Here is a 27,818-nt window from a genome sequence, read left to right on the forward strand (position 1 = left end):
TTAAGTCTTCGGGAGTGGGGGTGCTGGGAGGTGTGCGCTTAAGAGGCATATTTCTGACAAAAGATGACACCAGAGTACACGAAAAAATAAACTTGGACCAGCCCCCTATAAATTTCCACTACCCGCTATCGCTTATGAATTACGGCAACTTACAAAGCTTGCGTATCGATGATGCGCGCAGACGGAGCGTACAACTTAAGCTGTCTCACAAGTGTTGTCCCGTTCGCACAGATGCACTTACTGCAACGCAACTCATGCGCTCCTGGTACACACCTTAATTTATTCGCACGGAATTTATTTTTAATTTGATTTTTAAGTTATAAAACAAATAGAATGCACACGTCTAAACGCTTCCGCGGTCCAGGGGGGAGAGGAATTGACAATAGAAGGTAATTTTACGATTTACTTTCAGTAATCAACCATTCTAAACATAAACAATTTCTGTTCTATAGAGAATTGAATGCCGTTACGATGTTGCGTCTATGAACTATGAAGCTAAAACTGACAGCTGATGTCAAACCTATTAAATTCGCCATACTTTAGTACACCAATAAAAGCCAATAATCTGAGTCTCTCAGGCTTATATTATCTAATATCTAGAGTCTAGACCATCACTCAAACTTAAATCTGCTTTGCACATAATCTTTTTTCTATTTGACCTTTAACAGTACTCAAGCGGAGATTCTGACTAAGGATACTTGTGGCTTGAACAAAACTATGTTCTCTTAATTTCTGGTTTTAGAACAAAAAAAGCCTGCCCTGCTACATATACTAAAATGAGGCAACACACAATTAATACAAATTAATTTAGTTAAATATTATTTTAAAATGTTACTAATGAATGTATCTTACCATCATCTGATTTACTATCGTTATCATCGTAAATTCCAGTTGGAGAATACTGTTCCCTTGATGCGTTTGTAAAATTGTCTGTTTGTATCCTTGGCATTGGCGGATACTCTTCAGCTGACTGAGTTAACATTTGGGGCGCTGGACCAAGTATGGATTGACCATACATCGGTTGAAAAAGCATTTGTTGTTGTCCATACATTTGTTGCCCCATTGAATAACCATATATTTGATTTGGTTGTTGCATTTGGATTGGTTGGTTCATTGATGGCTTAGTTTGAAAAAATGTTGATTGATCATATGTATTTATTTGCTCAGAGACTGTTTGATTCGGTTCATCCATTGACTCTATAAAATTATATTGTTTAAAATGAAATTTATCCAACTATAAATTTTAGTAAACTATACTTGGCTAATATTACACATATCAGGACAAAGCTGTCTTGGGGTTGATTCCCGCCAAAACAAAAATTGTTTGAGACTAGCAGAAAATGATCACCTTTACAATTGATGATCAATAAAGATAATGGGTTAACACAAAGTATTTTTGAAGATAAATTATTAATTATGTAGTAACAAACAATGTTTTTAAAATAGAAATTACCTTGTTGAGGAGTTATGGCACCTTGAAAATCTGTATTCAACAAAAATTTAAGAGGTACACCTGTAACATTAGTAATTGTTTTACATATAAAAATAAATAAAAGTTTTCTAGACATTATCATATTCATACAAACAGACTGTATCTTGCTGAAACTAAAAATAAAAATTATTTTACTTCCAAATTACTGCACTGAATTATTATTTTTCTTTTTTATTTTACATGACCAGTTTTATACAATAAAAATCTGTATAATGGATGAACAGTGTATTAGACAATACTGTGAGAGATCTTCAATGTATTTGTTAAAAAAAATTAACTGTACTATGCAAAACATCTACATACTAAATTAAAAGAAGTTTTAGTAGAGGTTGTTTAGTTTAGGTTGATATTTATTGAAATGAAAGTGTAAATGGACCACAAAGATCAATTATTGAATATATTATCTTTTTGCTCTTTATAGTTCTCGGAAAGCAATATTTCTGTATATAAGGCTTTTAAATTTACCATTCAGGGTTGAAACATCAATAAGTATGATAACAGTATGTCAAAAAGTTTTGGACTGTAGTATAATGTGAGCTAAGTCTTAATGCTGAATGTTACTTGGGAAGCTTACACATAAAAAATACATAGAAATGTATCTACTATAGAATTCTTCATTTTTATATTACCTTTAGGGCGATTAGAATATGGTAAAGTACTTCTTGGCTTTTCTGTAAAAAAAATATTTTAAAAGTAGTAGTAGTATGCCATTTATAAATTATTGCACATAAATTATATTTAGTAACTAAGTACTTACTATAATCGGGTGGTTTGCTTGGTCCCGGTTTATGTTTTGTCAAAACATGAATATTTCTTTGATTTTTAGACACTTTTTCTCTAATTTTTGTATGTGTTGTATCACCTCTTTGGAGCATTCTGGAAAATTGAGTCAATAATTTTAAACTTTTTAGAAGATTTCTTTAGCATTATATGATAATTAATAGTCAATTGTTATTTCTTTTAAGCTTGAAGTGAGTTAAATTTAATTATTCTACGAACACAACAATCATATAATACAAATGATTAAGTTTAAAGATAATTAGGGAATTTATTTTCCTAAAGATATTATAGGATATAGGAAAAGATTAGGATAGTATACATATTATAACATCTTAAGTTTTGGTATTTTATATTTCTGGTTCAGTATTAACAGACTTCTGAACAATGAAGTAGCTTTGAGACATAATATCCTTGCTATCAACCAAACTTCTAAACGTTTCACTAGGCCCTTGGCTTTGATAATTTTGTCCATACCAAATTTTGTGCTTTCTTTTAGATTTCCCATCTAGAAACTTAATAATTTAATAATCAAGTTTCTAGGTTACAAAATATTTATACCGTAAATTAAATTTATTATGTACTTGCATTGGAGTATTATTTTGGTTCGACATCTAAACAATTATGTTATAGAATTGTATTTGGCACAGGTGTATTTTAATATTTAACCTCTTCAAAACCTTTGTATTTGTAAACAAAATCGGAGAGCTTTGTTTGGACATGAACAATCTACAGTAAGACAGTGACATCTGACAATTACAGATTTATGATGATTAAAGGCGACATTGAAGTGCTATCTCTCGTTGTCTATGTGCTGCAACAACACAAAAAGATTCTTTTGTAAAAATTTTCTGGTTTTTTATTGTACAATATAGATGTCATATTATGTCCAAATAACGTATTCGCATATTAATCAATTTTATTTTATGAATATAATATATATTGAACTTAAATAATTTACTTTATATTTACTATATAATTCAGGATTTATTTCCTTTCCTTATTTGCTATACCTAACGAATTTTAACTAACTAACACATCCTTTTTTTAGCACGAAGCACAATATGTATGGAAGTTGAATATTTAGTTTTTACCTTCACTCGAAAATCCTTTATTGTTAATTTTAGCGGCGTGAAATTACAACTTCCCGGATTGTTTTTTTTCAGCATTGTCTCTGGTTTACGCAAGTACTACATTTACATTTTAATATTCATAGAGTAGGTTTTTAGGCTTTATTGTCCCAGATCAGTCTACGCACGAAGTAGATATGCTTACTGATTGATAATCTCCTCCTAACGTATGAAAATTACATAACACATTTGAAAATTACATTAGATTATGTTAATTACATACGTATAAATATAGTCTGGAGAGACTGACGGTCGCTAGAAGCTTAACCTTTATGACCGAATAATTATTACATAAAAAGTTTAAACACACGCCAGCCATTCCTAGACCTGCACATGCGTCTAGGACAAAGGATGGCAACGCACCTGCGAGTTACCATGCAAATGTCACACCGGCTTTGCAGTTGACTCCAGACAGTAAACAAGGTAATAAGTTTTAAGTTTCGTTGTAAAACTCGGATCACTTTGTCTCTATGAAAAATATATTAGAAACTTTTTAGGACAAAATAAAGTTATATCTAAACTGTTAATGTATAAAAAATACATTAATAACGTATATACATATTTCCGTTGCATTATAATGCAACTATACAGTATATACTATAGAATATAATAATATAATATAATAATAGATAATAATAATAATAGATAATAATAATTAATAATAAATAATATTAATTATTATTAGTATATAATAGTAGATTATTACTTACTATTGTATAAGACGCATTATTCAATACATAGGTATATATTATAGTTTTTTTTCAAAGACATTAAAATACTAAAACGTAGCTTTTTTTGCTTCGAAGTTTAAAATTACAGTATTAATTTAACCTCGACAGTCGACACTATGATAAAAATAGGTTACACCTGTTTATTGATTAAATTTATTGACATTAAGTACTGTTTGTTGTATTGAATAAATTCCATTCACATTCCTAATGACGCATGCAAGAGTTACAATAAAAATAAGCCGAGGACTATAGGTTGATTCGATTTTTGTGAATAAGTTTCATACAAGTGTAAATTGGGTTTATAGTAAAATCATTTACGACGTTCCTTAGTAAGTACCTAAGCAATAGACCAACGCTGCTCAAAGTTGCAACAACAATATAAATGTAATTTGAACTGTAAAGTTTAAGTAGAACAGGGAGTCATAAGGCGACTCAAGTCTCAAGCTATCTTTACACAAGCATGCACTTGGTACACTATGTACAGCGTACAAAATGCAATATTACTTGTTAAGCCCACTTGACCCGAGTGCCTTATACAATATACAGGATGCTTGTTATAAATGAATTGTTTTGATATTGTTTTATGAATTTTATTGAAACTTTGTACATATACTTAAATATTAAAATATATAATTATTATAATAATATTAAAAAAATAATATTAAAACATATATTTAAATGGGTGTCTATGGGCTGCGTGGACTGCCCTTTTTGGACGTCCCGCAAGCTCGTTTGCCCCCCTATTATATAAAAAAAAATATATACACGTTGGTTGAAATTAGATTTTTGTTTGTACGCGTGACGCTAAAACTACTTTAAATATTGGTAAAATGAATGAACAATGAAACTCAATGGAAAGAAACGTGAGCGCTACTAATGGAGGTTCAATCGTAGTTCGCTTTGAATTATGATTAAACTGGAGTCAACAAAATAACACCAGTTTTTTCGATTTATTTAAAGTGTATTTTTAAATTACGTTATGTAAATTTCACAATATTGCTATCTACGGATTAACCGCTAGATTCTGGCTTGAGTCTCGATATATTGGCGAATAAATCTTAAGTTCGATTCCCGGCAATAAAGTAATTATATACCTATGTACTAGCGGACCCGACAGACGTTGTCCTGCATGATATTTCAAGCGGATAGGATATTAAACATAGTATGAAAGTACCCATTGCAGCGCCATCTGCCGGGCTGATTTATGAATCTAAACCATCCAGGGCCCCACTCAAACGTATTTTGTATGCGTCCAGCCGTTTAAGATAAGTTCAGTGACATACACACGTAGAGTAGAATTATTTATATGTAGATATATTAGCAAGATGTTGAGCGCTTGCTTGCCAATAAAATAGGCTTAAATCGACGTTAAGATGAATATACAAAAACTAAAATCGTAATACCATTTTCGTTTTAGCGTTCGAGAAAAGGCGCTTAATAGACTAGAAATATTATTTTTCAGGTAAAAGGTGTCTTGGCCTAGATCTAGTCGGCAGGTGGGGCAATTAGTCCCTGCTTGTATTCTTCGTTGAAGGCAAATTCGAATAACGCTTCACGAAGCCCAAGAGACGCCAATTTGGGCATTTTTTTTAATGGCTCTGGCACGATTTGTGCATAAGCCAGCGTCAAGTATAGGATTTTTTATAATTCGTGCTTGTCTTTTAGAAATTCGACCGTCTCCTCCATGTAAGGATTAAGCACTCGCCCGGTACCGCACAACCCTCCCAAAGGCCGAGAACAAATTTTTATAAATAAAACTTGCCCTGGAACCGGGATTCGAACCCGGTACCCCTCACCTAGCTGCCACTTAATAAGACCGCTAGGCTATGAGGCCCCTAATTTGGGCATTAGATATTGTAATAAATGTTGTGATGACTTATTTTTTTTTAATATAACAGTAATACATATTACCTTTTCAATATGTGCAGTGTACCACAACTGATAAGAGACTCTATTGTTTTGAAAAATTGACAACAGATTTTTTATTGAGGACATGAAATTGTCGGACCGGAAATCCTATTTAATTAATCCGACTTCAAAATCTGTAATTATTTTTGAAGTGAAACTTCTTTATCGGTGTTGGAAAAAAATTTAGTGTAACATTTTTGCGTTACGCGTCACATTTTTCCGTTACGCGCCATCTTTTGAAGTGAAACTTCTTTATTGACGTATGGGAGAAATTTTGTAGCAGGTTACGCGCCATGTTGCTTTTTGAAGTCAAACTTCTTTATCGGCGTTGGAAAAAAATTTACACACATTTGTCACATTTTTCGGTTACGCGCCATCTTTTTCTTGTCCCTACCACGGTTGATCCGAAGAGATTGGAAGCCATTAGTAACAAAAATATATAATAACGATAACAATGATAGCAATACTAATAATTCTATTACAATTAATGAAATTCTGTAATAATCTTAGTACTACCTAGTAGTACAGTAATGAGTTAAAATGAAATAATTGTATTTGTATTCATGTGTATGATAATAAAAGCCTTTTGTTAAACTTTATCTAATTTAACTTTATTTAACCAATTTCTGTAAAGTTGCATATAGTAGATCATTTTTCGAAAAATAAGGTCATAACGAAGTTTCACTTCTTACGTGTGTACACCTAGTACACGCACACATTTTTTTTTTAAATAAGCTGTTTAGCGAGCCTAAGCTGTAAGGAACTTAAAGATCTAAAAATTAAATGGAAACCCGTAATTTTCGTTAAATACACGGGTATTTAAATAAATATTCAATGTTGAAGAGTTACTGAGTTGGTAATATTTTTATTTGGTATCCAGGAAATAAACACCCTGTGAACTAAGTGACCTTATGAGGTCACGGGCCTGAATTAAAAGCCTATCGAATCTTCACGAGTATAATTAAATAATTTGCACTAACTCGATCGTCAGTCTCGATCGCAACACTAATTCGTTCGGGCGCATTTAATATAATTAACTTCACGTTATTTTCCTCATAGATTAGATTATTTATAAATACTTTAACCATAATTTCCATTGCACAAGCTGCGAACAACCTGTATACGAAATTTTTCGTTATTTCGGCGCCATCTTGTTTTCTATTTTTTGTGTCGAAACGTCAGTAATCTTTCTCATTTTAACTTACGTTTCACTCTTTTGTTCAAAAATTTTAATTGCGATAACGTTTTATGCAAGTTTGACCTGAATCCGAGTGGTTGGTGAGTAAATAGCACGTATTACTTGTTATGAAGTCGATTTCGATGATGTTAAGGCAAAAAGACAATGGATACTTGTACCACAACTTATCTGGTTAAACTTAATGACGTCATTTATCTCTGATTGCAAACAGGTATCAGTTTCTGAACTTGAAATTCGAACAGGTTTTTGTTTAGTTGGAAATTTAATTCTTGATTGATTTTTGAACTTCATAAGATCGTAATCGCGCATTTGCTTTTTTTGAGTAAATTAGATGTAGGTAACATAGACTTATAAGAACAATCGTATATGAACGTCTTCTCTTTAATAGTTTTATACAATTTCTAGACCTCAACTTATATAAAAACAAAAGCCAATTATTTTGAGATACTAGGTACATTAAATCACATTTATAAATTATCTAAGTAAAGCTGTTTATTACTGTGTTTTTTGTGGCAAAAGCCTTGTCAAAATCCCGTCGTTTCTGCCTGCTCTGCACTCTCTACCATGTGCCTTCCGCTATTTGTGTAAGATTAAAGAAACAGCGGAAAATATACAATTTAGAAGACTGGACCATCTGGTCTATCCTTCTAAATTATCTTTTTCTTTTTACTGAGCACCAGTTTAATACTTTCATGTCCCACATTTCTCAGTTCTAGTATCTAGTTACAATTTTCTGCGAATGTCTAAATGAGAAAAGGTAAAAATCTCGAAAGTCCTGTAATTCACATTTACCGTAGGATTTGTTTTGTTGTCAATGTGGTCAAAGAATTCTTCTAAAAAGTAAAGCGATAAAATACTTATTAAGTGATATTTATGTTTTGCTGTAGAAATATACCTTCTAAGCCGATTTATCAATTGTTCGGCATTTAGCATTGTCGCACTTTTCCCTCCATGGCCTGTACTTAGTAACTTTTAAGAGTGACAGTGATCGCGACATTTTTGTATGCCATTTCGATATATTTCTTTCGATATTTGAAGTTCTGGAACTTCTTTCAATTTTGGATGTACAGAAACTTGACATTGAAATCGCAATCGTTTTTCTAATTTAGCCTACCCTTTGGTAGGAGTTCAGCCTTGCCAAATAGGTCATATTTATACTTAGGCGTGTATATTGAACTAATTAATTATTTTGTAGGAAAATAAATGTAAAAATCGAGGCTGTATTTAATTATGGAAATATAAACAATGTGCTTACCGTTTGGATCTAGTACGTCATTCAAGCTGCTAAGGCTATTTGTTAAGCAGAAGTCGAAAGTTAATTCCCAGAAGAAGTATAAAAGATTTGGTGGAAAAGAGAAACTTAAAGTGAGATGGCGTCGACAACGTTAATATGGTGAGTACTCATTGATAATAAGAGTATAAGAAGAAACATTTTACAATAATTGCGCATGTCTTTTCCGACATACGCAATATACTTAATATTTTTTGGTCATCTGCGTAATTGAATACGTTTTATGCGATTCAATTGCCTTGTTTTGTTATGATTTTTTTTGACAACCTACTAACATAGTTAATACTCGTATAAGATATGTGTTGTAAGATAACTAATCAAAAATTCTATGTAATTTTAAAATAGTATATCAGTATTGTAGTTCTTTGCTGCTTTGCGTAATTGTTGTCTAACACAGGTAGACAGTTTAAAATTAAACGAGCAAAAGAAGATCGATCCAAAAGTACATAAGTACATGTGTTACAAAAGATAGCCAGCAAAGATTATTCTAATAATATATATATTTTTTAAATTTGCCAATTCACCGAATGTGTTGAGTCGGCTAGCAAATCATGCATTTTCTGTCAGGCGCGATTTCTTATATATTAGGCACGTGTGGTTGCCCGGGCCTTTCAAAATGTAGCCAAGTGAATACTATTATTATTATTATTATATATCTACATATTACAATTTAAAGCGAGCTTTAGTCGTTTAATAGTTTCTCTGAAGGATATACAGAACGTGTGTATGTTTTAACGATAAATGAACCAGACGCAGATAGGTATATTAGGTATGTCGTATGATACTTGTGTTTGTAATCAAGCTTCTCCGAAACGGCTTGACCGATTTTTATGAAATATTTGTGTATATTTGATGAGTCCGAGAATAGGTCGCTATTTTTTATACCAATAAGTGGTAAGTCCAATCCCGAAAACAAACAAAACAATATTTTGCACAAATCAAAGATTATTATTAAACATCCTTTGAAATTTGCACCTTATTATTACTAACAAAATATTTACTTAAACGTTTGCCAAGTCAGCTACATCACACTTCGTTTCTTAGTTTCATAAACTTTAATTCGAAATTTGTTGCCTGAAAAAGATAGCTTATATCTTAAGCCATTTTTATAGCTAAATACTAATTTATTAAGTAATTAATGCACTATATACGTAATAACGATATGTCCTCGCATGCCGAACATATATCGTATGTGAGTCATTCCGATTACTCAATAAATAGAAATTTCTTGTTATCTTCATAATTGTATTCGGTGGTATACGGTTCCTTGTACGATATACTTTTAGCTAAAACAAAAAAAATACAGGGACTTGTAAAGTTCATATAACTTAAGTAATCGGAATGACTATATACATATATATATATACATATATATACCTGAATCCTGATATCTACATCTGATTTTGTAAAACGTAGATAGTAATGGAGTATTTAAGGAGAGACACGACATTTCTTTTTCATGCGTGCGTTTCTCAATCCTGCGGTGGGTTTACTTCACCGTTGTGCTCCAATTGGTGTTTCATGTGAGTTCTTAACACTTGCTAGTACGGAAAACGAAAATATCGTTAGAGAACCGGCATGATAGCGTGTGTCAGACTTCTAAAAATGATGAAGATTACAGATACAGAGCCAGCCATGCCTCACATAAAAAAGAATATAAATCAGTGGCGCTACAACCTCTTTAGGTGGTCTCAGATTTCTGAATCTGTTTCATGATCATTTTTTAATCTAATAGACAAGTAGGTGATCAGCCTTCTGCACCTGACACACGCCGTTTTGGGGTCTAAGGTAAGCCGGTTTCCTCACGATATTTTCCTTCGCCGTTCGAGCGAATGTTAAATGCGCACATAGAAAGAAAGTCCATTGGTGCACAGCCGGGGATCGAACCTACGATCTCAGGGATCGCGTCGCATGCTGAATCCACTAGGCCGTGTTGGCCTCAATCAAGATTGTCGTTTAATATTCTCACCTCTACTTGGCCTAGGCGTTCTCCCACGAAAGGCTGGCATGGTTTTAGTTTAAGCCATAAGTCTATAAGGCCGAGATTGTTAGTGGGACGGACTCACCACGACTATGGCTCTCTTCTAATCTCTCTTAAAATCTAATAAGTTTTTGGCATACGAGAGCCATTCTTAGAGTTACAGTTCATAAGTAATGGGAGCCGCTGAACTCGCAAGTGCGTTGCCGGCCTTTTAAGAATTGGTACGCACTTTTCTTAAAGGACGCTAAATCGTAAAGCGTAATGTTTAATAACACTTAATCTCCAATAACATAGCAACGAAATTGTCATATTTAACTTAGGAAAATAACAGGCAAAACTATTATTATATATTAATTAAGTAATTTATCTCATCATTAATATATATTGTCGAAATACCTAACATCAAACACCGGATACATGAAAGTCATTGAACTAATTAACGTTTTAATTAATAAAAACGATAATTACGATTAATTATATTGCGACGGAATCTATATTATTATAATGACTGTGTTTGTGAGTGACTAATTTTCTATTTCTCAGTAGAAGCGAATCTATTAGGTTAAAAAACTTCTCTGATATTTCTACAACGTTCTTTCGTTTTGAAGTGATAACGTCTTTAAAATCGTTTTAGTCGGGTGACATGTTCAGAAACTTGTGTCACACCAAAACCTCACGAGCGCGATCGCAGGTATAACGAGAGAGAGACGGACCGATCTCCCGTCTCATCTCGAGCGCTGCCAGTCATTCCGTGAATGTATGAAGAAAAATGTATATCATAGTCGAATAAGTAAACTTGTCATTTTACACCCGAAATTTATCATCAAAAGTGTGAATAAAACGATAGATGTAATTTAAAATTTGAAAAAATTGTTATCTTCATTAATTCCTTACTTCCCAAAAACTTATATCACCAATAAGACGTTATCACGTAAACATCTCGATCGTAAACGTACTTTACAAACAACCAATATTTTTCTTATTAAAATTAACTTTTATTAAAGATAATTTTATAAACGATTCCTAGTACCTACATTTAAATTTTAAATTTAAATGACCCTATTCATTGGGATCGATTGGCTCCAGTTCAAACAATTTGTATGACTCAAAACTTAGCGATTAAAAAGAGTGGCGGAGTTTCTTGCCATTTGTTCTTGCCCTTGCCTTGCTCTACCCCCTTGACTTCTAAAAAAAATTCAAAAATCATTTATTCACGTAGGTAACACAATGTACACTTGTGATTCGTCATTAAAGAAATACATGTTAATGCTTCTAATTTTACATTTACCGCCAGTTCTCAAATCAAGGGCGTAGAACGGAAGAGAAGAACTGGCAATAAACTCTCCGCCACTCTTTTTAATCGCCATGTTTTTTTTTACACAACGTTTGTAAGGAGCTGCAACCATTACACCATGTTCCACATGACATCTTAAGTAATTAATAATAATAACATAAATTAAAAACAAAGACTATTGTCCCCTATCAGCAGGAGGCATTGTGAAATAGGAGCACGCACTTACATTCTAGTGGGAACAACACGCAAACACATAGTCGAAATAATTAACATCACTGAACTGGTAGTAAATGTAAATTTAGAATCAATTTATCATCTTTTCCGTTGACGTTCATTAGTGTACTTGTTTGCCTATATGAATAAAGTTATTTTGAGTTCGAGTTTAAAAATCTTTTTCTACAATTCCTATCAACGTATTTCTATACCTATATAGTACAACCTATATCTAAAAAGAGTGAGAGATTGGAGAGATTATGTGGATATGACTTAATTTTTCTAGAAATTTGTAGACAGATACAACGTTTGTTTGTATTATAACAAACATACATACACTTAGAAGCCCTATACAACTTCAAACCTTTTTTAAAGTCGGTTAGTACATAATAATAACGAAATTAGATTCCCAATGGGGTCAACCCCTATTGACCGCAAGACGGGACCTAATGAGCTTCAAATATCTTTTATTCGGGCAATTGAAGTTCACAAATCCAATTTGTTTAGGGCAGAGGTCTCAAGTGTCAAATGGGGGCTATTTTGAATATGCTTAGAAATCGATTTATGCAAACAAAGGACCGTGATGCCGCTTTCGAATATTTTGAAGCCTAAAAGAGGTTTCTAAAGTCAAAAGTCAAAATCGTTTATTCATATAGATTACAATGTACACTTATGAACGTCAAAAAAGAACTACATATAAATGCTTCTAATTTTACATTTACTGCCAGTTCTCAAATGCAGGGCGTAGAACGGAAAAGAAGAACTGGCAATAAACTCTTCGCCAATCGTTTAGATCGCCAAGTTTTTTGTTTTACACAATGTTTTTGAGGTTTATTATGTATGTAATTTGATTATAACGTGTGTTCCAAGCGACTCCTCAACGATATTTTAGCGTCTGTTTGCCGCGCTAAACTGCAGTGTTTTCGTAGGCCCAGCGTCTCCGAAAAGAACGGATCTCACGGATTAGAACTGAAGATTTATTTTGACATAGACATAGACATAACATTTATTACATACGAAAACACACACACATAAACACACAAAATAACAATACTCAAAGAAAAAATAAAATAAGACATATCAAAAACAATAAAAATAAAAAATTCCAATTCGGTTCGCTTCAAGTGTGCAACGTGTGTGTGCTGTGGTTGTAATTGGCCCTGGCTCAGCATTATGCTGAGGAGCAGAAAGTTTCACAGCGCTGGTCATCCTGCCAGAGACCACAGCAGCTAGTTTGCGCCTTAGTAGCAAAAAAAATAATACTAAGTAGAAAATAATAATAATAATATTAAAGTTAGCAGTGTGAGTAATGAAAATCGTGTGTAAGGGTGTATAGTAAATAAAATAAAATTAAAAGTAAAAAATAAGAATAATGGTTAATAAGTAGATATTTTTGTTTTATTGGGTGGATAAAAACTAAATTTCGTGGGACTTTTGTTGAGTAAGTAGATGTGACTTTTAACTGCGACTAAAATTTGACTTTAATTGAAGACTCTTCAGCGATTTTGTTAGGCAAAAGCCAGCTGGTACAGCTTGTTGCAGGTCAACCCTAAGTTGCGGTGACTCTCAGCCAGTCCTGGTTCCTCTTCCACTATTTTTGTGTTATTAACTGCAATACAACTTAAAAAAATGAACTTATGAGCAGATGGCAAACGTGCGAAAAAACTTAAACAAGTCAAAACTAAGCCACGGAGCACGAAGCCAATTAAGTTTTCTATAAAAATTATATGTTTCTATCAAATCTGTCACTTTACCGACTGATTAATTTGAAATTTAAAACACCTGGATGTTTTACACGCTTTATATTAGCTTCACCTGTATGTATGTATGTAACCGACTCCTTCGGACTCGATGTTGACCCACTTTAAACGGACAGATTTTATTCAAATTTTTCGCACCTGTCAAAGATCGATGACATTGCAATAATCCGAAAAAAAAATAAAAAAAATTTAACCAAAAAATAAATAATAGTTTAAAAAAACTAAAAAACACGCTTTTAAAGCACATCAAACTAAAAAGTGAAAAATAATACCTAATTTAGGCTGAAAATGGTAATGAACAAAAAATACTGGTATTATTGTGAAAAAGCGTGGGTTGCTCTACAGACGAAAAAAATATGGCACAGAGGAAATTAGGACTTATTTTTCACTTTTTAGTTTGATATGCTTTAAAAGCGTGTTTTTTAGTTTTTTTTAACTATTATTTATTTTTAATGTAGCCGTAATATTTAGTATGATAAAAAGTGGATTTTGGATTTTATTCAAATCCGACATTGTTACGACCATGACGTTATGTGTTGTTCTATTATAACTAGTTGTAGGAATAAAACATTGAAACAAAGTAATTTTCAGGATAACACTAACCGTACTTCAGCTTGGCTGCACCATGTATGTAAACGAAGTCTACCAATACCACGGCTTCTGTTTAGACGTGTTAATCAATCAAATTAATGCACTACAAAAGTTGGACAATTGTACGGTGATTTTAGGGGACCTAAAGTTACAGTTGCAAAGAACGAGGCCTCGTGACTTCGTGAACGTCAGTTTTCCTAAATTAAAAGAGGTGAGTATACTCAATTATTTTTAGTTCCTAATTATCACGCTAGAGAGAACGAGGGGGACACTAGGGGGACGCTAGGGAGACGCTAGGGGGAGAGAGACGTAAGGTATCGACGGCTGATATCTACAGTATAGATATTGATTTCTGAGGCCAAGAAGGCTCTTTTTCTTGATTGTAGTACACACTAATAATAATAAAGGTCTTTAGAGTATAGAGCAATAGTGTATAGGGGAGAGTTCAAGTATTACGTAACGAATTTGGGGGGGAAGTCCTTTTGTAAAACGTTACGATGCGGGGCGGGGATTGAATTACGCGTTATTGTTAATATTATTTTCGACTTTCCAGTACTTTACACCACAGGATGGTAACTTTTAGGTATAAAGAGTCACTTGGTGGTCACGAAACGTTTTACAATACAACTTGGGTACAGTACGGTACAGAAAAACGTTACGGCGCGTTACATGGGGGGGGGGGGGGGGGTTCAATAATCTCCAAAAATTGCGTGACGTAATACTTGAACGCTCCCTAAGACAAAAGTGAACTAGTTATTTTATATACATTTACATTTTTCTTACAAAAACAAAATTTAAGTTTTGACTCGGATACTTGGAACCTCAAGATCTTCAGTGAAATTTACTAGCGACAAAATCCATGACGAAGGAGATATCATCTACTAGGGAGGAGGGGAGAGGGTAGGGAGATATCCTACGATTTACAATCCCATAAATCATCCCGATTTATTATGTTCAATCAAACTTAGCTAACCAGGAATTCAATATTTTCTTTTGTCTTGTGTTAAACTCAATAATTACCAAAAAAATACCTTTAACTTTGTAATACAAAAAAAGACAAAGATTTAGTCTAGCTATTCAAAAGGGGAACGCTGCCAGTATCTTCGGAACCTTGCCTAAAGGGACTCCTTTTAATAATAGTAATTGTTTTTCTGTTTTTTTATTTATTCTTTGTCCAATTCAATTTTGCTTATGTTACATAGTTTAACTTGTTTAACGTAATGTTTGATATAATATGTAGCTAATATGACTGATTTATTAATAGACTGTATTAATAATTGGCAGCTTAGAAGAATATTTCTTTATATTTAAAGTTACACGCGCCTGAGGTAAATAAATTTCGCTATAACTTCCGTCCCAAGAATGTATTGCGGTTATAGAATTGGCAGTAATATTACTTTATTGCGAAGTTATGAGATTCGACGGGCCCATAATATGAATATTATGCTCTGCTTGTGAACTAGGGGTATATATTACTATAAACATATATCGTGGGTTTTATATTATCTAGTATTTTTTTTTAAATAAGGGGGATACTAGAATCTCACCTTATGATATCTTCTGGACGATGGACTAAGTAGACTCATTGACTAAGTAGACTGAGTAGACTTAAACTCATTGAAACCTATAAAATCCTCACTGGCCACTATAATGTTCCAGGAATTGAGAAGCTCTTTATTTTAAGTGAAAATACACATTTGAGGGGTAGTTCTTTAAAACTTAAGACTACTCAACACAACACAAATTCGCTAAAGAACTTTCTCCCAAACCGTGTAGTGGCCGACTGGCATAGGCTTCCGGAAAGTGTGATCAGTGCACCATCTGTGAACACCTTTAAAAATAGACTGGATAAGTTTCTCCAAATCCCATAATACACGCGCATCAGCTTATTAAAAGCTGCCAGTGTGTTAAGTAAATAAATAATAAAAATAATAATAATACACTGCTGCAAATACTAAATTCACGTACGTAGATCATTTTCCAATTGAGAAGACTGGCATATAAATAAATAACATTTCTAAAGTGTCTGTAATAAATAAATCAGTGGCGCTACAACCTTTTTAGGTCTGGGACTCAGATTTTTGTATCTGTCTCATGATCATTTGTCAATCTAATAGGCAAGTAGGTGACTTACCGTAAGCCAGTTTCCTGACGATGTTTTCCTTCACCGTTCGAGCGCACATAGAAAGAAAGTATTGTGTGCACTGGGAATCGAACCTACGACCTCTGGAATGAGAATCGTACGCTGAAGCCTAGGCCAACACTACTCAAAGTGGGTATATATTTACTTAAATGGATCGTGTTAGAATAACGTACTATTACTAGAATACAAAAAAATACAAAAACTAGTATTAAACATAACCGGCCTTATTATAAGACGTGGACTGAAGATACCGTGTTGCCATGGTTACCAATCTTGGAAAGGACATAATCCCAATAGTTAATACAGTACTATCTTTACATTTTCTAAATACGGAGACTGTGAGTGATATTTTTCCAATCCATTAAAATTCAAATTAACCTATATTATTGATTGTTCTCGAATAGAAATATACAGTATACACAGTGTTGGCTTAATGGCCGCGTGCAACTCTCATGCTTGAAGACGTGGCAACCAACAATGCATAGTGGAGTTTCTGTCTATGTGCGCAATTTATACTAGGAAAACATCGTGAGGAAATGGACACAATCCGCTAATGTCAAGCACAGAAGGCTTATCACTTATTTATCATTACGTAAGATACAGAAATCTGAGACCCATAAAAAAAAGGTTATAAAATTGCGCTTCAGATTTATTAATATTTTTTATTATATTTTCGGTATCATACATCCAAAGCCCATTCATATGAAAAAAATTAAAACTGATTTTGTTCGTACGATTAATCGTGAAAGCAACCGTTTGATCTTGATACTTTCATCGATAAAGGTGAACGATTTTTCAAAGCGTTTAAAACGTTGATCCATTTAGTTTTATAAATCGTTTCCAATCCAGACGAAATGTGCATTGGAAATGTTAAAGTTAGCTTCTAGATTTTCTGATAGGTTTATTGTCGGATTTGAGCGAATGAAAATACTAAGGGCCCAATGAATCGGAACATAGCGGAAATTGGGCTAAGCTTTTAGTCTGTGTATTCAATCTTAAAGCGATTTAATGAAATTCGTAGACTGTTGTGTACTAGACAGGAGAACGCTGTGAAATTGGAGAGGTTTTAGTTATATTAATACGAAAGCGCATGAGGTAGTTCGGATATTGGATAAATTGACAAGATGAGTGAACCAGCCAATTGTAACTGAAGTAGTGTTCTGTCTCTTTTCTTCAGATGCACACATGAAAGAGACGAAAGAGTACTTAAGTGAATTAAATCAAAATTTATTTAATCCCATTGGTACATACACTTAAAAACGTCAATATTTAAAAAAAGGAAGTTCCCAAAGTTTTAGGAAATAAAGCCCGTTTTTAGGAAACGGGAGATTTGACACTCCCTTGCTGTCTATCTTCTCGGCCACATATCTGGCTGATCGCGTGGCTGATAGGCCATATATGTGAAACTTCTTTGGCAAAATAATTTTTACCTCTTGTTCATATTTAAACAAATCTAAAACTTAAGATTTCCGAGACTTAGAGGGAGGGAAAAAGGAAGATATGTTAGGAGTTTAATTAATTTAATTGTCATTAAAATAATTTATTTCTTCAATAATAAAAACACGTGGCATTTTAATTTACAATTCGTCATTTGAGAATTCAATAAATTATTTGGCATAAAATATAAAATACTAATATTTCATAAATTCTCTTTACAAATTTTAATTTAAAAAATAGAATTTCCATGAATAGAAGTAATTTCCCTTCTCACTCTACACAATTGTAAGGCACTGTAACTATTACGCCATGCTTCACTTGTTGAAACAAAATGTCATAATAATAAAATAACAAACGCTTAGCTTTACTTCAATTGGGGTTACATTTATTTCTTAGGTGGGTAGGTGACTGTCATAGGATATACTGTGTATAAGAAAAAAAAATCACTTTTACTGTATAGTGGTAGAGGCTGGTAAAAGAATCCTTGCTTTTGAAACCTTCTTGCCAATTATAGGTCATGGTACGAACCCACAAAGCCAGAGAGATATGTCAAGATCTGCAAGATCTGGTCTATTTAGGATAATGTGACTGTTTCCGTAAGACTGAGTTCTTATTTCACTTTCTTTTGTTATACATCACCGTTTTTAATATAACAACGTTTGACATATAGTGTAAATAAGTGTTAATTAATTAAATTAATTAATTTATTATTTATTTATTAACACTTCGTTGCATATACATTAATATAGTACAATTGACATAATTAAATAAAAAGGAGAGCAACTGGCGGCCTTATCTCTTCCAGGCAACCACTGTGAGAAAAAAAAAACTAATAATAATATTCCCTGTTACAGGTGACAGGCTGTGTTGCGATTTATGGGGCGTCGGGTTTGGAGTCTGTGGGCGGGCTCTTTCCAAACCTAATGAGGGTGCGTGGGAATACACTGATTAATAACTACGCGCTTATCATCAGTAATATGCCAAGACTTAGAGAGGTATTATTTACACTAGTGTTTAAGGTCAAAGTATGTATGTCTCGTGTTCAGTTAGAGACTGGAGTTAGAACCTTGATATGATTATATGTTTTTATCGTTATATTATATGTTTATATATATATATACAGTATACACCTTTTTAACATCCATTGATGATAGTGCAGCCTTGCGATTCTGTAACTCACTTTTCGAACTCACACAGGTCACTCGTCACAACAGTTACAGAATCGCAAGGCACTCCAATGACATTTAGAATAGCGGGTTGGTATATGGTAGTATCTTAAGAATTAGTACACTCTTTTTTAAATGTCCTTGAGTAGTATTGGTTTTTTTTAAGAACGGGCAATAGGCTTATCTGATGTTAAGTAAAACCGCTGCCTATGTACACTCTAAATGCAAGAAGGCTCGTAAGTCCGTTGCCGGCCTTCCAAGAATTGGTACGCTCTTTATTAAAGGCCCCTTTGTCGAATTGGTTTCCGAAATACTTCAGTGGGCTGCTGGTTCCACATAGTGGTGGTGCGCGGCAAAAACTGCCTTAGAAAACGCTCAGTTGTGGAACGACGGACGTCGAGGTGATACGGATGGTATTTTGTAATTTGCCAAAAAATAAGAAACACTGTTCGACGAAGTTTTCTCAATTTTTTTTTCAGATAGGCCTCGCAAATCTCCTAAAAGTAGACAGAGGTGGAGTTATAATCTGGCCAGGTCCTCTCACCTGTTACGTACATTCTGTAGATTGGAGGGCAATCGCACCGAATGCAAGGCACGTACTTAGTGGAATTGACGTATACAATCCATGCAAGACCTTGCCCTGTTCCTGTACGGATAATTCCACTACTAACTTCTGTTGGAATAATATGTAAGCAAAAACTACTCTATTTTTCTAATAATTTGATAACACAACTATTTTATGTTCTAATATAATTGATGTGTGTTAAATTTGTGAAGTCATATTTTCTTGTATTTTTTTAGGCAAACACATTGTATTGTCTTTGATTGACATAACCTTTACACATTTAAAGAAAAAACTTTTTAACCGGATTAAAGTTATGTATTATTATAAATTTACAATTATTTAACATAATTTTTAATTTATCCCACGTTTCGCGTGCTTTACAGCGTGCGTGTTGTATGTCAAAAAGTATCACAGCTGTAGAGAAAGTTGCATTATCTGTATTTATTTCCCCGGAGTTAGTATCGACTAAAAGATGGAGGGTTTTGGCAAAAATGGCTCACGGTGTCCTCTGTTTTCGCGGATATTTTTCTTGAGATTTTAATTTGGATATTATTGGATCCCAGGTGTTTGACAATTTTAGGCCGTCTTCTCTATTGAAATTGGGGTGTTTTTTGATTTCAATGGCTTCGCGTTTAGTACGCGTTGGGAAGAATCTTTTTCTTTCGCAAGTACTTTCGGTTGGTCAAAGCGTATGTAGTGATAAGGCCTATCTTGTATGTGTTTACAGACTGCTGATTTTCTGTGTCGTCTATGTCTTATCTCCGCAATGTTTCTTTGAGTCTGCTGGACATATTGCGTTTAGTTTTCCCTATGTAAGACAGGCCACAGTCGCAATCCAGTTTGTATATACCTGCATCTTGCAATGGACTGTTACTTTTGATTGGTCTTAGGAATTGCTTTATAATAATACATAACTTTAATTCGGTTAAAAAGTTTTTTTCTTTACATACACATTATTTTAGAGGAGCAGTGTTGGCCTAGTGGCTTCAGAGTGCGACCCTCATCCCTGAGGCTAATTAATTCTATTTCTTTGAGGTTTCCGACATGGAAACCTCACGAAAAGTGATTGTTAGGAATTTTCCTATAGAGGAAAATATATTTCTCGCTCACAACTCACTCGAACCTACGCATTGGAGCGTAATACAAAATAAAGGTTATTTTTTCTCGACATTTGTTTATATTGACATAATCATTGATGTTTATTCCGAAGGTTTATTCTCTTCAAACCGAAACAGCCTAAAGTGTCACGCTTTCATATTGAGATCAGATTTCTGTCTTGATCATTTTTTATTAGCACGTAGGAGAAATTGATCGCGCTCATACATATTTTTTTTTGTAACAACTAAAGAAAATTAGGGGCCTCATAGCCTAGCGGTCTTATTAAGTGGCAGCTAGGTGGGGGGTACCGGGTTCGATTCCCGGTTCGAGGGCAAGTTTTAATTTAATTTAAATTTGTTCTCGGCCTTTGCGAGGGTTGTGCGGTACCGGGCGAGTGTTTAAACCGTACATGGAGAGCACGGTCGAATTTCTAAGGCAAGCAGTGAGTATGCTACCTAAGAAAGGAGACTGTGAAGGTAGCAATACGTTCTAGGCCGAGGATGGCAAATTACAAGTGCGAATTATAAAAATCTTATACTTGACGCTGGCTAATGCACAAACCGTGCCAGAGCCATAAAAACACAAAAAAATAAATAAAGAAAAAGCTACCCACGCTGCTCTGTTGTTTCGTGCATTCATGCGAACATAATTTTGATGACTTTTCTCAAACGTGTTATCTACTCAGTATTTCATATTAGGAGATATTTTTCAGGAAATGTCAGCGCTTCCTCGAAGGTCCGGAGGCGGAAAGATGTAACCCGGAGTGTGTCGGATGTCTCAAAAGAGATGGATCTATTTGTTCCCTCTGCCGATATTATACGTATCGAAATAAGTGCCTCAACACTTGTCCGAACGGGACGTGAGTATACCGAAATAAATGTAACAATATGATGTATTCTTTTAGAATATGGTATTGAAAAATGAATAGATCGTGTCACTTGCTTGTGCTGGTTTTGATTAAATTAAATGTTTTAATTAAATAGGAGGTTAAACGAGCAGGCCAACTACAAAAGGCAATACCACGAATTTTATCATTGGGAGCGTTAGCGGCTTTTGAGTGTACGTTCTTTTAAAATTGACCAATCACAGGCGTCGCGATGGGTCTGTTCGATTTTTAAAATTGTCTATCCCCAGTGTGCTTACAATGTGTTACACAGAATGAACTAAATACCCATGACATGTATAAAATAAAACTATATAAAGTTGAACAAATATTTTAAACTAATTAATAAACCCGACAATTTTCAACGTATTAAGTTAAAGCTGGATATTTTTCGTCTATATTCGTACGTCAACTCTTTTGTTTCCGAAATAAAATAAAGATTATACAGATTCGTAGTATTCGAAGTCGACATCGGATATCCAAGTCAAATCCTGAGTAATGGGCCTGTATCGATTCTAAATGAGGTACTAAGTTTTGCTTGTTTTCTGTCTCTTTGTTTTCTTTTGTGTAATTACGTGTATTGAGTTTCGTGATTCTTAATACTGAACACTAGCTTCTAAAGGACATTATGAGATTGTCATTAATACAGACAAATTGGAAGGTTTTTTAATAAATAAACTTAAGCTTAATATAATCGTTCCTGACACTCTCTTAAAGTGGCAAGAGGCAAATAATAAGCTGCTAATATTCACAATAAAAAATCTAGTCTATGATTAGCTTACATTTAGTAGTGCCTAGCGGAACAGATATTTATTTGAGAGACACACACACACGCGCGCGCGCACACACACACACTCACACATACACACACAAACACACACGCACCAAATTTATTTTTACGACTCCGTTTGCAATGTTTTCTTTTAGCACTTACTTATTTTCTTCTATTGTATCTTATGACAATGACCTAATTGTACGTGTTCCGGTCCGGTGGTGGAGGGGCTGGCTATCTGTCATTCAGGTCTCCTGTTACAGAGACTCTGTCTCTCACATACACTTCCTAATGTTATCATCTTAGTTTAATCATAATAACCTTGTAAGTATATGTGAGAGAAGATATAAAGATTATTATTATTTGTTAAATTTTGTTTGTATGTATGTACAGGTTCCGTTCCAATCAATAAAGCTTTTTATAAATTTCACGATTATTTAAATGATCCTTAGGATTGATTTGCTTGCAAATATTTATGGCTGGTCTGCCTTATAAACAATTTGTATGATTCAAAACTTGGCGATTAAAAGAGTGGCGGAGAGTTTCTTGCCAGTACTTCTTGCCCGCTACGCCCTTGACTTGTGAACTGGTGACATCTTTTCAGTTGACGTTCATAAGTGTACTTGGTTACCTTTATGAATAAAACAAAAAAAAATCAAGTAAAATTTTACTCCCGAAGATAAGTCTTAAAAAATTCATTTTTTCACAGAAATATCTAAACTAGATATGGCTAGACTATATAGTAATTATCAGTTTTCCTGATTGTCTATGTCACAGAGTAGGCTGTAGCTGATTCGCTAAATTAACAATAATTCTGTAACTCTATCGTCATGATCGTAGTATAGAACAATGTTGAACAATCGTATCATAGAACAATGTTGGATTTGAAAAAATCCAAAATCCACTTTTTATCATATTTGGATACTAATTGACTAAATATTACGGCTACATTAAAAAAAATTCATGTGCTTTAAATGTCAAATTGATCAGTCGGTAAAGTGAAGGATTTGATAGACGCTCATTGATTTTTCTAGAAAAGTTATTTTTATATTGTTTCAAAAGAAACCCTATCGATTGTATTCCAATTTTCATAATTACAGAATATGAACTTAAAAAGTTATGACAAAAAACGAACATGATTATATAATTTTAAAATGGCTGCCCTATAAAGTTTACTATTTGTCAGATCCGTCACTATTCTACGACTATGACGCTTTATGTCTTGGCCTTGAATGCATTTATTTCTTAGGCAATATTCGTAATAGACAAGTACGTTCACAGTGTTAATTCCGAATATAAAATTAAAATCCACGGCCAAAGTGCACGGCCGAAATTTGAACACAGGACATAAGGGTTGAAAGTCGAATTGGAACACTGCTCTTGACCAGGACTCACTAGTTTTTTGCCAGGTCTTCAATCATTTTATTTACATACCATTATAATATACTGAACATTTTTTTGTATTTACCCCAGTATTATCAATTGCAATCTTATTAGCTTTTGTTTTCTATACCCATTCAGTCTTTCTTGAAGACTTTTCAGCATCATTATAAAAATGGCTGTTAATTTTGACATACTATATTTTATTATAAGTAAAAAGACTACCGTCATGATATTCGATCGTTTAGATCATGCCATCTACAGTTGACATTAATTGGAATCGCAATTAAATCCTTTTTTATTCGCGCAATTAACGCTTTTCATATAATAAAAGCCAGCTAGTCAATCGCTGTCTTTCACCATCGTCACGTGACGTAACCTAGTTTCAAATATATTTTCTACGCCTTTTAAGACAGCTAAACGGTTGTGTTTAGAAAATTGCATCATAAAAGAAAAGCTAAATAATCACCCGTTATTAAAAGTCTAATCAATAGAACTAATCCAATTGACTTCTTACAAAGCTCGGTTCACTATTGTATTGTTACCTTTTCTTTTCTCCAACAGAATACCCCTAACTGACACTAATTACTGTGTAACAATAGATGAATGTACACATTTGGAGCGCTGGCCGTGGAACAATACGTGCGTCTCCGAGTGTCCACAAAACCACGTCAAACAAACTAAAGGGACAACAACCTGTGTGCCATGCGAGAATTGTAATTTGGTATGTCTTTATCTAGTTTATTAGTATATTCTCTTTTTTCTATTTATTGTAGGACTTATTGACAATACTTGTAATATACAACACCTTAAACTTTAACTTTGAGCAGTGTTGGCCTAGTGGCTTCAGCGTGCGACTCTCATCCCTGAGGTCGTAGGTTCGATCCCCAGCTGTGTACCAATGGACTCTCTATGTGCGCATTTAACATTCCCTCGAACGCTGAAGGAAAACATCGTGAGGAAACCGACATGTCTTAGACTCAAAAAGTCGACGGCGTGTTTCAGGCACTGGAGGCTGATCACCTACTTGCCTATTAGATTTAAAAATGATCATGATACAGATTCAGAAATCTGAGTCCAAGATATAAAGAGGTTGTAGCGCCACTGTTTATTATTATTATAAACTTTAACTTTAATACGCTATAACTAATTCTTAAAAGGCACTTGCGAGCCTTCTGGCAATGTCCATGGGCATGGACAATCGTCCATGGGCGGCAGTATCACTTAACATCAGATGAGCCCGTTAGCTTCCTATTACATAAAAAAATACACTATAATAATATATGTATTAATTATATTTCATATTTTGTTGACTATTACGCCATCTGTCCATGTGTCATTAGGTATAGTTAAAACCATTATTTTATGTGAAAACTCCGTATGAAAAATATATTTATACAAGGATATGTCAAAGTGATCTGACTTGAGAGTATAGTAATTTATTTAGCTACACCCTTGCGGGAAAGGTGAGCAGGTCCATAAATTTTCAACGTTTTCCTTTAACCCCCGAAGAAATCTAGAAAAGATGTTCTATTTTTAAAATAATCGATGTATTTTAATATCTGTAATAAAGCTCTTGTGTAAATAGTAAACAAGCTTAATATACATTTTCCATAATAAATTTTCTATTTCAGACTTGCAACAACGTAACTATACAAACATTATCTTCGATTCAGGAAGCTGCAAGATGCGTCTACATCAAAGGCCATTTAAGTATTCACGTCAGAGCTCCTCCAGAAACTATGAACGAACTGAGATATTATCTTAAGAGTATTCAAGAGGTTACGGATTACATTGAAATAAGGGGCTCCCTCGTCATCACGTCTTTAGATTTCCTTCCCGCATTAAAACGAATCAGAGGGGAAAATCTTTTTAGCGATAAATACAGCTTAGTAATCCACGATATGCATAGCCTACAGACATTATTTACAGACAATGTAACGCACCATTTGAAAGTCGATAGAGGATCGGTTTCATTTTATAGAAATCCAATGCTTTGTGTCAGTGAAATTGAAAAACTTGTGCGTGCATTTCCCGTACCACCTACGGAGTTAGAAATTCCTCAAGGCCTAAATGGGTACAGTGGTAGCTGCGATGAAGCTTTTTTCAACTTAACTATACATGTTAAAAATGAAACAAACGTTGTAGCTAGATTTAATCCAGAATCAAATACAAGTGAACACACAGTTCTGTATGTTAAAGTGCCAACAGGATTAAGCAGTGCGATAGTTCCAGAGGTTTGTAGTGATTCAGAGTGGCACGCGATTAGTATTCAATCTACAGTAGATAAATCAATAGAAGTAGAATTGTCCTCATTAAGCCCAGCTACAAAGTATGCGATATGTATAGAAAAATTTGACCCGAAAACTGGTCGTCTTGCTCGGAGTTCAGTGAAAATCTTCACAACATTAGTAGGTAAACCGGAACCACCGTTTATAGTAGAATTAACCGCATCATCTTCCGAAGTAGTTGTCATTCGATGGGTTGATCACCTAGATTACCTCCCTTATATTGTAAAGTATGAATTAGATGTAACACTTATAGATTTACATAATTTAAATAACTTTAATTATAATCATTGTATAGATTATGATCATTTTGACTGGGAAGAAGATTTTTCAGTCCATGCCAGAGTCATGAGACCACCAAAGAAATATGACAGAAGTTGTGAGTCAATGTGCGGTGTCCTATCAACGGCAACCGCTGGTGCAATGGTAGACGAATATTTTGATGTTTGTAATATAATAAAAGACTGTCATCAAACACATGAGAGGCCATTTAATGAGACTGTTGGTAATTATATCCAAAACATAGCATTAGACATTTATGGTAAGAGAAAAAACTTTCAAGTAGGTGGATTAGCACCGTATCAAAATTACAAATTTCAGTTGCGAGCCTGCACTGCTAAAGAATGCAGCGTTTCAGCTCGTAATATTGTTAAAACATTAAGAGCTATCAATGCTGATATACCAACAATAACCTTTCTTACTGCTAGCGAAAAGGGTGACGTTTCTGTGAAATGGGATCCTCCTAAAACTATAAACGGGGCTGTATTGTCTTACACAGTTGAAGTAACACCTGTAATTAAATTTAATGACTATAGTTTGCTATTACCACATACTGTTTGTGTTTCTGGGAATATAACAAGTTTTATAATTAAGACACAAATTGCCGCTAAATATATAGTAAGACTTTGCACGAAAACTCTCGCTTCCAGTTATTCTTGCGGTGTTAAAATGAAAGTTTTAGTTTCGAGTGAGGTGTACTCAAATGTGTGGTTGGTTGGAGCTATTTTTGGAATGTTTTTAAGTGTAACATCGTGTATGATAGGATGGAAGTATAGGAAACGAGATATGAACGATGATATTCTTTTAGTAAATGCAACATCTATGTACCGTAATGAAAGTGAACCGCCAGCTGTGATGATGTCTGATTTTGCTCCAATCTATAGCATACCAATTAGAGATACACATTTATAAATTTAAAGAAAAATCTTTTTAACCGGATTAAAGTTATGTATTATAATAAATTTACAATTAATTAATTTTAAATTTAACCGACGTTTCGCGTGCTTTACAGCGTGCGTGGTCACGGTGACTGAAGAGTGAAGACAAAAGGTGTTGTATGTCAAAAAGTATTACAGCTGTAGAAAAAGTTGCATTATCTGTATTTATTTCCCCGGAGTTGGTATCGACTAAAAGATTTTTAAAATTATGTTAAATTATTGTAAATTTATAATAATACACAACTTTAATCCGGTTAAAAAGTTTTTTCTTTAAATGTGTAAAGGTTATGTCAATAAAAGACAATACATTTATAAATTACCTTATGCCATAAAGAAACAAAAACAAGAATGAAAGATGTATGAATCGTGTCGGGATTAAATGTCTAAAACATTTATCATTTAAAAATATGTGCATCGTACGAAAACTTTTCTAATACTTTTGTGATATTCGTGTAAAGTAGGTAGTCATAGTATTTTGTATGTAATATATTAGGACGCTTTAA

General features: G+C 33.7%; 2 protein-coding genes across 4 annotated transcripts in view; one reads left to right on the forward strand and one right to left on the reverse strand.

The window, feature by feature from the left end:
* The window catches only part of LOC125060365 (nuclear RNA export factor 1-like), a 34,968-nt gene extending 31,961 nt beyond the window's left edge, over positions 1 to 3,007 (reverse strand). Inside the window, exons 1-5 of one of the 2 annotated variants that reach the window (XM_047665240.1) lie at positions 2,858 to 3,007; positions 2,250 to 2,368; positions 2,122 to 2,163; positions 1,454 to 1,513; positions 853 to 1,197 (exon numbers count right to left, since the gene is read on the reverse strand). In XM_047665240.1, coding sequence (XP_047521196.1) covers positions 853 to 1,197; positions 1,454 to 1,513; positions 2,122 to 2,163; positions 2,250 to 2,368; positions 2,858 to 2,883 — 592 coding nt within the window. In that variant the 5' untranslated portion in view covers positions 2,884 to 3,007. Of the gene's footprint in view, positions 1 to 852; positions 1,198 to 1,453; positions 1,514 to 2,121; positions 2,164 to 2,249; positions 2,369 to 2,853 lie in introns of both variants that reach the window. The other variant, XM_047665241.1, reaches the window with a different exon arrangement.
* A 715-nt stretch (positions 3,008 to 3,722) lies between these two features.
* On the forward strand, positions 3,723 to 27,818 carry LOC125060339 (insulin-like growth factor 1 receptor). Of its 2 annotated transcripts, none has more exons than XM_047665213.1 (9): positions 3,723 to 3,822; positions 8,432 to 8,629; positions 14,367 to 14,577; positions 18,801 to 18,941; positions 19,592 to 19,800; positions 21,488 to 21,634; positions 24,375 to 24,534; positions 25,445 to 27,281; positions 27,623 to 27,818. In XM_047665213.1, exons 2-9 carry the CDS (start codon positions 8,607 to 8,609, stop codon positions 27,628 to 27,630), a joined length of 2,736 nt encoding a protein of 911 aa, XP_047521169.1. In that variant the 5' UTR covers positions 3,723 to 3,822; positions 8,432 to 8,606; the 3' UTR covers positions 27,631 to 27,818. The 2 variants fall into 2 exon arrangements, with proteins under 2 accessions (XP_047521169.1, XP_047521168.1); XM_047665212.1 differs by lacking the exon at positions 3,723 to 3,822 and adding an exon at positions 7,008 to 7,316.

This window comes from Pieris napi, chromosome 21 (genome assembly GCF_905475465.1).
Source record: "Pieris napi chromosome 21, ilPieNapi1.2, whole genome shotgun sequence".
In the NCBI taxonomy this organism is placed as follows: domain Eukaryota; kingdom Metazoa; phylum Arthropoda; class Insecta; order Lepidoptera; family Pieridae; genus Pieris; species Pieris napi.

Excerpts from the sequence above, each read along its gene's own strand:
- LOC125060339 (XM_047665213.1), top strand. The coding sequence starts at position 8,607 with ATGGCGTCGACAACGTTAATATG. Across the intron at positions 18,942-19,591 it reads ATATGCCAAGACTTAGAGAG|ATAGGCCTCGCAAATCTCCT; the intron begins GTATTATTTACA and ends TTTTTTTTTCAG. Across the intron at positions 24,535-25,444 it reads CATGCGAGAATTGTAATTTG|ACTTGCAACAACGTAACTAT; the intron begins GTATGTCTTTAT and ends TTTCTATTTCAG.